The following is an 11290-nucleotide window of genomic DNA, read 5'->3' on the forward strand; positions in this document are numbered from 1 at the left end:
TATGAAAACACTACAAAGATATAGATGAAAAGTTGACCAAATACATAGACTCCATATCATATGTATGTCCAAAGGAACGAAGCATTGGATAGATCTCATCAGCATTACTGAATGGAAAAAAATCCGTATACGCTATTTATTTAACCCCTTGTATCTTCTACTGGCGGGAAAACTATGGCTGCAATGAAAGCTGAGCCACGTTATCAGCAAGAAATAGATGTTGAAGAGAGCTTTGGTCACAAGCAATATCTAAAACTAGAGGTCCCATAATTATGATCATAGAGTTTGTTAGCATGACAACATCTGTATTTAGGGTAAAGGTATACTGCTAGCGACATCAAGAAATTATCAGAAGCAGCTATTGCCACAATAGAATCAGTTGCATATTCACCCCAAAGAAAGCTCTTGTGTTATAAAAGGGATCAGTGAAGCTAAAACAGATAGAATCTTGAACGAAGTTGCTAAACTAGTCCCTATGGGATTTTACTACAGCAACTGAAATTCATCAGCAACAATTCAGGATTATACAACTTACAACAGGCTCAAAGGAACTTGATAAATTATTACAAGGTACTTAATAATAATGTCCATCTTGTGTGTGTGTGTGTGTGTGTTCCTCTAGGTGAATAGAGACTGGATCAATAAGAAATATTTGGGAATTTTGTACTGGGTAAAACTCAATTATTGTCATACTTTAGCTGTGACATGTCAAGTAATTCCACCCCTCATTAATTGATACATTACCATATATGGTAGTTACCTATTGCTAATGGGGGCGGTGAAGGAAAGTGTCTCTATATTGACTCTAAAGGGAACTAGTTGTTTTTCGATCAGAACGACTCTTAGCTGTTGCTAAAAGGTTAGTATTATCATATAATAGTAGTCATGTGATTGTATGGGACCTAGATATGGTTATCTGGACCTGAAGTCTTAGACAATGTTACATATGCTAGAGCATATAATACTGATCATCATCACAACTATTGATACAAGAGCTGCTATACTTGTCTGAGTCAAGGTTTATTAATACCTAGTTATTAAACCACACACACTATTAATTACTTAGATATGCTCTGTTAATAGTAGACAGTGGTTACAGCACTCTATCATATGGATTGTTCTAGTAGAGGAGAATTTAAGAACAAGACAAATGCATCTTGCTAGATTTTTACAGACTTTTATTGAGACTATCAGATGAGGATATGAATGTATGGATAATGGATAAACTGATGGATGGATGGACCAACAAATGGATGGATGGGTGAACTGACAGATGGAAGACAGATATCCATACATAACTCTGACAAATATGAACTAGTTAACAAGACAAGTGTTATAAACTGAACACAGTATTTACAATTGTTCATATTGTATTGTAGTTATGGTGTTGCTATAGTTATAACAAAACCAAGTTTAGCTCAACTTGATGGAGCTGCTGCCATGTTTTTCTGTTGACCTAAGAAACCTATTGGTTGATAATATTGTAGCTCATGTGTCAACTACAAGGTAAGATTTTATTTATTTATTTATATTTTATTCAATAAGTTAGATTATATTTACGTAAAGATCAAGGTGAAAGAAGAATCTGTTAAAATCTACAATTCTCCATGTCTGCCTGAATTCTGAAGCTGTGTTTGCTATTACCCTGATGGTATTGGTGATACAAAGATTAAATAAATTTCATGATATCTCTTGTGTTTAATTGTGTTATGTCATAATTCCTTAACTAACAAATCTGACAACTATCATGAGCATTTAACCCTTTAGGGACGAGAAGCCTTAAAGTAGAGAATAATGATAATGATGGTATGGTTAGGGAATGGAAAACTATTAGAAACTCAATTTGGCGATGTTGTAGCTGTTGGACTCAAGTATAATATAAGAGACTGGCTGTTGGAGAGCAGTTTTTCGTGTGAATCTGGATGATTAATTCCACCAAAATCTGGATGGCATGTCACGCAAAAATTGGACCTAGGGGTCCAATTATGGCAGAAAAATTGGACCGGGGGTCAAGTTTTGGCAGCAAAAAGTGGGACCCATCTTACCAAAAGGGACCCGGTCCAGTTTTGGTCGGACAAAAGTGGACCAAGTCCAGTTTTTGCCGACCAAAACTGGACTGGGTGCATTTTAGGTTAGCCAAAAGTGCATGGACTGTTTCGATTTTGGTTAGCCAAAAAACATTTTTTGTACAATAAAGTAAATTCGATGATTTGTACATTTTACAATTATGAAAATAAATTTTCTAATTACTATTACACCTAAAACAGTGCCAGGCCAATTTTGAGTTCAAATATTTTTCATCCACTTTCATGCAGACATTTGAGTGATACCACTCCTTACAAGCTGAACATTGAATCCATTGAGAATTTGTGAATTCAGGGATTCTGCAAATGCAATAAATATCTACTTCGTCAGTCGACTTGACTTTTCTAGTAACACGTCTGAGCCTTAATATGGGAAACATGGACATTGAACGAGATTCCAAGCACTGAATGAGGTGAGATCTCATTTCTCTTTGTTGAAACATGAATTTCCAGGGTGTTTCCCAAAGATCAATGCAGTTGCAAAAGTAATGGAAAAGAGCCCACAATCTGAAAAGGCCAGACTGACATTTGAACATCTTTGAATGAAACTGTTATGGTTGGTTTGTCAGAATAAAGTATATTTGAGATTTGCATCTTTATTGATGTAGATGGAGATGTATAAAGGCTGTCAAAAGCATGCACTTCAGGATGTTTTAATACAACTGTCGAAACTGTCAGCCAATGACTACAACCATCGTGTAAAATTTGGATAAACTCCCCAGGCTCAAACATTAAAGCTCATTGTCAGACCAAGATTAACATTTTGAAGTCCAGACATGGCAGGATTAACTTTTTTCAGTAATTTCTGTGCAGCGTTGACAATATTGTCATTCAACCACTCTGTAGAAGAGAGTAGAATCTTCTTGTCTGTAAGATCAAGGCTAAGCTCTGGAATCCATTTTCTTGGGTGGACTTACTTTTAGGTTTATACATATCAGCATCTATAACATCAGCTTTAGGATCATAATCTTCACTTTACATTTCTCTCTTCTTTCTTGCCTGTGTAGTTTCACTACATTCTTAACCAAGCAATGCATTCCTTCATCTTACTGTTAGATGTAACAACCTGGGTTGAAATTGAGAAGATGGTTGTGTCTTATCATCAGACGTAGCTATAGGACATTATTGGCTTAGGTTGTGGCTGAGAAGATGTTGGATTGTATCACTAGACATTGAGGGTTTAAATTGTGGCTGAAGATGGGTGGGTTGTATCACTAGACATTGAGGGTTTAAATTGTGGGCTGAGAAGATGGTTCTGTTGTATCATTAAGTGTAACTGGTTTGTTTTTCGCTGCTTTTAAGGGTGTGGAGGTATCGTGTCTCATTGTGACAGACTATATCATCATTAGGGAAAAATCAGGGGAAAATCCCCACAAATGATTAGAGTACTACTTAGGAAACTTGCTGAGATATCATTGAATGCTTCATCCTACAAGAGCACAAACAAGTTATCACATTTGTTTTATCCAACAAACAATAACAGGACTTACTGCTTATCAAAAGAGCTAGTCTGACTTTGACTTTATTGTGATAGGTTAGTTGTGCTATTGGAGGAGGCAGAGGAGGAATAGAGTCGTCAAGAAGTCAATCAGTATGCTACAAAATATTTCATAAATCATATATATATATAACAATATACAATATTCACCAAGCTTACATATTCATCAGGCTGGTCTATGTATGGTTTTAGTTGAGCACCATTAACTCTTGGAATTATTTCACCTGGTCATCAACTCCTTGAAGGGAATAAATTCTTTTACCATAATGTTTGGTAATGACATATGGACCAATGTAGTGTTCACCCATCTTTCCTCCTGCTCTTTTTTTCCTTCTCACCTTCATCAATACTTTCCTTCCACTGCAAAGGCATTGGGACGAGCATGCTTTCTATCAAAAATTTCTTTTTGCTTCTCTTGTGCTTTTTTGATATTGTTTTCAGCTACTTGAAGTTTCTCTAGCCTATGGTTAGTGATTGCTTGAAACAGCTTAAATGTCATCTTTTTCCTTAGGGATAGTGGTCTAATAGCTCTTCTGGACTTTTGTTGTCAATTTCGAGTCAATTGGAAGGAAGGCTTTGTGACCGAACATGAGTCAATGGAGTAAAGGCAGTGGAATCATGAATTGAAGTATTGTAGGCATATATGCATGTGTCAAGAAAGTCATCCACACATCCTTTTTGTCGAGGACAAATTTTAACTAGCATACCTTGAAGGGTCTGATTAAACCTTTCATCAAGTCCATTTGCCTGTAAAAAGCATCAAAAAGATTGACCGAAACTACAGGTTTTATAAATCCTGAGGGTGGTAAGGAGTTTGTGAAAATACGCTTAATTCCCAATTGTTTAGACAACTCATCATCCAAATTATTCTTAAATTCTTTACCATTGTCAGTTTGAGTATTCTTGGGATTCCCATCCTCATAAAGATCTAACAGAGTAAAAAATTGAATGCTCAAGTATGTAGGATCCATTCATTAATTTATATTGGTACTTTTAATTGCAATATCTAATGATACCTTAAAAAGGCCTTTGCAACACCTGATGCACATTTGTCAGGGAGAGGATAGCCTCAACAAACTTGGTAAAATAGTCGCTTAGGTTAATATATATCGATTTCCTTGCCTGGAAGTTGTCTTATTGGAGCAATGAAATTGATACCAACATGATACCAGGGAGCTTTCACAGGAACAGGATGTAACTCTGGTGTTTGAGTCATCACTTTACGATTTACTCGTTGACAGACATCACATGAAGATATCTAGAAACAAAATGAAATGCCCTTAAATGACTAGAGGTTTTGATGATACATACTTTCACCATTTCTCACAAGATCATTTAAATAGCTACTTTATAGTATATAACATTACCATTTTCTTTACATCTTTGACTATTCCAGTCCACATAAATCGCTCCGTAATCCTACCAATAGTTTTTTTTCCCGCATATGACCAGCAGTTGCATCAATGTGACATGCTTTAAGTATTTTCAACTGTTCTTCTCTTGTTCTTATGAATCGAAGCTCAACTTATCTTTAAAAATAAATATTGTAAAATCAACAAAAGACTTCACTTTCATCATTACCTTTCTTTTTCTTCTTCTTGAAAAAACATCACTCCATCCCGTATAACAAACATCCCAGCTTTCTTTCTAATAGCTCTCTTGCGAGCATCACTACATCCATTGGGATATTGAAACTGAGTTAAGTAGAGAAATGCACTATCAACTAATCAATATCTTCAACTATAATATAATCTTCCATTACTTATAACAGCCGTGTGATAGAACGTGTGAATACACGGATCTATTTTGGCAATGGGGGGTCCGGTTTGGCGTTACCAAAATTAGACCGGGGTCCATCATTTTTCCCCGGTCCAATTTTTGCGTGACAGGCATATATCTGAGTGTCAAAAGTTCTACACATCTATGGACAGTTCCTGTATCAGTATAAAGAAGTCCAGCTTTATTGGTACTGGATTTCCAAACCATGAATAACCGCCACCACCTTATTAGCAGAAAATAATTGATCTTTAAAGAAGTTACAACAGCCTGAGAAAATAATCACATCTCTCAGATGTTTACATGAAAATGTGCAACACCTCCTAATTAATAGTTAATCCAATACATATAGCAGAATAAGGAAATCTAACAAACATAACCTGTATTAAATTTAAACATAATTATAGTACCTATGAATATTTAGCTGTTTCATCAATTGAGGAACATCAGTAAAATGTTATTTTATTATTGATTAGGAAGGCTACTTGATGATGTATTTGTGTCTAATGTTCAATGTCAGTGATTTTGTTGGACTTGATTAATCTACTTGGTTTAAATAGCACTATTATAAATACACATGTACTATTAATATCTTCATAGTATGGTAGATTTGAAATATTTGTTTGTTACGTTTCTAACCTATGTCTTGTCTCTTGTTTACTTCATAATTTTTGATGTGTAATGTTGAACTATACAGTCATCAATTTTGTATTGCCTTCACAAATGTTTGCTCAATTCTATAGCAATCCATGGTAACTTGACAGGAAATTCACTATTTGCTTATGATCTAGTCTCTGTACTTTTATGACTAGATACTTCAACCAGACTATAGAAAAAACCACCATTAATTCCTTCTTAGTTCCTAGTCTTTAATTTCTCCTCCATGATTTGTGTAGACGGTAAGAGATATAAAAAAACCTTTGCACGTTGTATTGCAGTGATATTACAATAAGAACTTTGAGAAAATATAGTACTATAAAGAGATCATTGTTATAAAATAATGTCTGACATTTCTAACATTTTGTGTGCATGTGTATTATCTGCGGATATCTGTACAACATTAACAGACAGTTCTATTACATTTCACAAGTCATATATGAAAGATCACAATGCTCTACAAACAAAGAGAGATAAAATAGTAAAAATAATTGCATTGCAATACCCTCTATGAATCTGTTTCACTAAACAATGCAAATAAACATATCACAAAACCAGGATTAGAGGATTCCAATAATTCAAATGCCCTCTCTAATTCTTCAATTGCTACTGTGCTTTTACGATCTGGTAATTGTCTCTCTGGACTTCCATGGACATCATGTTGGACTTCAGTCTTGAGCTAGATGCATAATAGTTATGTTATTTGTGTACAACCCAACTACTAACCTTTTCCATGACAGGATGAATCATCGATCCATCACTGGTACTAGTACAGGATCTGTGTTCTCACTGTCTTCCTAACACAAAATATTCAATAATGTACAAAATGAACAACCTACTTGAGGCTCTTCAGGGCCAGCAGTAGAATTTATTAAATTGGTAGGTGTGGTGTCCATGATGACATAATCAGGTAGACTAGTGTGATGCTGAATACTCTGATCTGATGTTACTCTCCATTAAAAGAGGGTTCTTCTTCATAACTATGATTAACCAGGCCTGTAACTTTGGATGAGTCTTTTCACGTACAGTAAGAAAATTCCAGTCAGGTGGTTCACTATCTTCTTCTTCTCTAGTTCGCCTGTAAAATGTAAGAACAATAATAATAAACACTATCATTGCTACTTAGAAACGACCAGTATCTTCTGAGTCAGAGTCACTATTATCTCCTGAAGCTTTCCATCGTTTATAACGATCTATTAAATCTACTAAACATGAAGTTTTTTTGGCATGTTTAATAAATTTATGGCGGAGTAATTCTTTAGCCACTTGGGCGCTACAATAAAACAGAGGAAAGTTGGCACAATCCACAACGACATGTCTTACATTTTTGGGTCTTTATTTAAACAAAGTGCACGAATTCCTTAAAAACTCTTGGAATAATTACCTATTAATTCTGTGGATTAGATTTTGGAATTAAAAATAGCACTCTCATTGGATGGAGATCAGCATGAGTGGCTGGCCTTGAGCTAGTTCAATAGCAGTAATACCAAGAGACCAAACATCAGCCTAACACAAAATAACAAACATTTATTAAAAAACAATTTATTAAATACACAAAAGACCTTTGTGTCGTAAGCTGTTTGTGTAATGACTTCTGGAGCCATCCAAAAATGGGAAGTACCAACGAATGTTTTTTCTTTGCTCATAGAATCTGTTAACTGTCAGCAACACCAAATCAGCTAACTTTACTTGACCTCAGTTGATAGCAAGACACAATTAGCAGCTTAAATATAAAAGTATTTGTGATGTCATTGTAATTACAATCACATCTAGAGACCTTTAATATCTCGATGCAATTTTCCCTCAGTATGAAGATAGTCCAAACCTTGCAAAATCTCACGTAATATTGTAGCAATATAAACCTCTTCAACTGGTCCAGGTTGGTTGCATCTATTGGGCAGATTTTACATTTATTCCTACTATTTTGATAGACTCACTAAATCTAATGCTGATCCACACCTAGATACTCCATAATGATCCATAATTTGGTACCCTAGGAAGAACACATTCTATATCATTCAAATATCATTACAACACCTTCAAGTAAGAGCCATAATAGCGAGTAAATGAGGACTATCACACTGTGATAATATCGTGATTTCTTGTTGGATGTCTTCAATTTCATCTTCATCTTCTTCTAAATCGATAATTTTAAACGCAAGTATTTCCTTAGTTTGGTTATCATCCTGTACACACCCATGTAATAGTGGGCGTGTTCAAAAACATAGTCTTACCCTTTATAAACCTCTCCAAAAGAAACCTTTCCAATTTTTCTAAACGAGTGAAGAGCACTTCTGGATCAGCTACTGACGAGCTCTATGTGAGTAACAAATTAACATTGACGATAATAGTAACATATTACTCGTTAATAAAGTCATCTATTGTGGTATACTTACAGGTAGAGTCGCCATCACAATGTCACTATAAACCATTTAATGCAAACAACTATTCTGACACGCCACTATCTAAAATAAACAGCTTGGGTGAGCATTTTATCACGTGATCTTATTTGTGGGTGGACTGTACTACCTCACCAACAAATCAGTGCAGCCACCACTACTAGCCAGGGCAGTTAAAACAACGAGACGTTTTATTTAGAGAGTCAAAAAGGTGAGATTGTTAGACATCTTTAATAAAAGCAAAGAATCTTTCTGTTATAATTGTCCATTTTTATTGCATTGTTGATAAGATTAAGCACAATGTTTTATCATTGATATTAAGGTAACTATTATATCAACATAAAAAGAATTTGTGATAGTAGGTCCTGCTTGTCAGTATTTCAATTGCAATCTGTTAACTTTTAAGTTTAAATATCATAGTACCAGTTAGTTCTCTAAAGCTAATAATGGAGTTAATGTTAAATCAACTTTATATGCAATCATGACTCTCTTATGTGCATTTACCTGTGTTAACAAGGAAATACTATTATACTAACAACTTAGTGTTGTTGTAGTTCCTCCTATTGATGATTAGCTAAACACTTGTTCTTAAATAGTAACAGCATGAGTGTGTTCTAAAAATAGTAACATTTGCTGTGTCTTAGCAGCATTCCTATATTATAATGACCTATCAGTATTGTACACAGTTTATGTAGGTAAACAGAAATGGCTAAAACAACAGAGAGAGATATCAAATGTGTTGTTGTTGGAGATGGTTCAGTAGGTAAGGGGACATGTATGCTCATATCTTATACGACCAATTCATTCCCGGGGAGTATGTCCCTACTATGTAAGTCATTCATAACTAACTCCCACCCACTAATTATATTCTTATTAGTTTTGATAATTATACTGCTAATGTGTTTGTTGATGGACGACCAATTAGTCTTGGATTATGGGATACTGCTGGTCAAGATGATTATGATCGTCTTCGGCCGCTCTCCTATCCAGACACTGATGTGTTTTTGATATGTTTCTCTCTTGTTAATCCAAATTCATTTGCAAATGTCTCAGACAAGTGGTCACCTGAGATCAGTCATCATGCACCAGGTATAAATGTACATGTTGTATTTATCATTATAACACATTAGGTGTTCCAAAGATATTGGTCGTTACTAAACTAGATCTACGAGATAATCCTGCTGAAATGGAAAGGCTAAGAGGAAGAAATCAACGTCGGTCACACAGCTCAAGGAGAAGCAATGAGAAAGAAGATCAGTGCTGTATCATACAAGGAGTGTTCTGCACTAACACAAGCTGGATTGAAAGATATTTTTGATGAAGCTATTAAAGGGTTTTATTTCCAGAGCAACAAAAGAAAAAAAAAGTCCTAAGTGTCTAATTCTTTAGAAGTATTGCAACAACTAACACTATCACCTCCAGTTGAATTAATAATCTGATAATGGTTGTATTGTGTCATTTGTAAAGTACTGTTATTTTTTTGTCACTGGCTGGTAAACCATCAATTCTCACAGGAATTTTGGTCATTTAATATATTTAGTGTATTAGATTTTTAATAACTTTTGATAACGAGAAATATTGTAGGCGGAGCATATAAATATGGTGGGCAGTATTAAAAGAAGTTTATCTAGTTTCTTTTTTAAACATCCTCTCTCGTTATATTAAGTATTGCCATATTAATATTATTACTAGGTAAGTTTGATATGGTCTTACCATATCTATTCTCTAAAATATTTTAAAGTTTTAGTCTGTCTTCGTCATAATGACAGCAGTAAAGATAACAATATGAGGTATGTATAATATAACGAACTACCATCAGTTTGAATTTCAGAGATTATATCAACTTCCAACAATTAGTAAAAGGACAAATTAAAGAAGCAATTAAAGAGGTTTATATGTATTTCGAATTCTTCAATTCAATTACTATATATAATTACAGGCTAACGATAAAAATGGAGAGGAGGTTGCGGCTTTTAGAGGAAGAGTAAGAACCTATTAATATGAATGGACATCGTCTTTTATATTGTTTTCTCACAGTTCTAAATTTCGGAGCTTTAAACCTAATAATGCTAACAAGTTCAGTTAATGTAATATTAATATAATTCTATTATTATAATAGGAAAAGTAATTACCCTCCTGTTAAAATTCTTAACGAGTCCCAAAGAAAAAGAATATTAGTAACTGGTGGATCTGGTTTTGTTGGATCACATTTAGTAGATGAGTTAATGAAAGCTGGTCTGAGGTAACCCTATGTAATTGCTCTTAATTTTAATTAAATGAATCCTAGGTAACTGTAGTGGATAATTTCTTTACTGGGCGTAAAAAGAATGTTGAACATTGGTAAGTGAAAGTACAAACTTAGAATGTATCTTTTATAATTGGTTAGGATTGGACATGAGAACTTTGAACTTATAAATCATGATGTTGTAGAACCATTAATGATGAAGGTAACTTGTTAATATTACACTTATAATATGTGTGTGTGTGTTAGTTGATCAGATATATCATTTGGCATCACCTGCATCTCCTGTTAAATACATGTATAACCTATCAAAAACTATTAAAAGTAATACATGTGGGAACACTTAACATGCTTGGTAAGTTCCTTTTCTTTGTTATGTATCTTAACTGATTTAATAGGTTAGCTAAAAGAGTAAAAGCCAGAATATTATTTGCTTCAACATCAGAAATCTATGGTGATCCAGAGGTTCATACATCTTTAATATAACATGATAATTAACATTATTATTAATAGCAACATCCTCAACATGAAAGTTTTGGGGTCATGTTAACAGTATTGGTCCTCGAGCATGTTATGATGAGAGCAAACGAGTAGCTGAAACTAGATGTATGCATATGCCAAACAGGTAAATATT

At 34.3% G+C, this 11290-nt stretch overlaps 1 protein-coding gene and 3 pseudogenes across 1 annotated transcript; 3 read left to right on the top strand and 1 right to left on the bottom strand.

Moving 5' to 3' along the window:
* Nucleotides 1-332: 332 nt before the first annotated feature.
* Nucleotides 333-1626, top strand: LOC121392059 (annotated as a pseudogene).
* Nucleotides 1627-7137: 5511 nt separating this feature from the next.
* Nucleotides 7138-8426, bottom strand: LOC121392060 (annotated as a pseudogene).
* A 591-nt stretch (nucleotides 8427-9017) lies between these two features.
* LOC121392061 (ras-related protein ced-10-like) lies at nucleotides 9018-9787 on the top strand. Its single transcript, XM_041523452.1, is given in 6 exon segments — nucleotides 9018-9021; nucleotides 9118-9225; nucleotides 9228-9243; nucleotides 9292-9503; nucleotides 9545-9620; nucleotides 9622-9787. Coding segments are annotated over 6 exon segments (582 nt in total).
* Nucleotides 9788-10199: 412 nt separating this feature from the next.
* Nucleotides 10200-11290, top strand: part of LOC121392062 — a 3599-nt pseudogene continuing 2508 nt past the window's right edge.

The sequence above is a fragment of the Gigantopelta aegis genome, unplaced genomic scaffold (assembly GCF_016097555.1).
Source record: "Gigantopelta aegis isolate Gae_Host unplaced genomic scaffold, Gae_host_genome ctg3355_pilon_pilon, whole genome shotgun sequence".
Classification (NCBI taxonomy): Eukaryota; Metazoa; Mollusca; class Gastropoda; order Neomphalida; family Peltospiridae; genus Gigantopelta; species Gigantopelta aegis.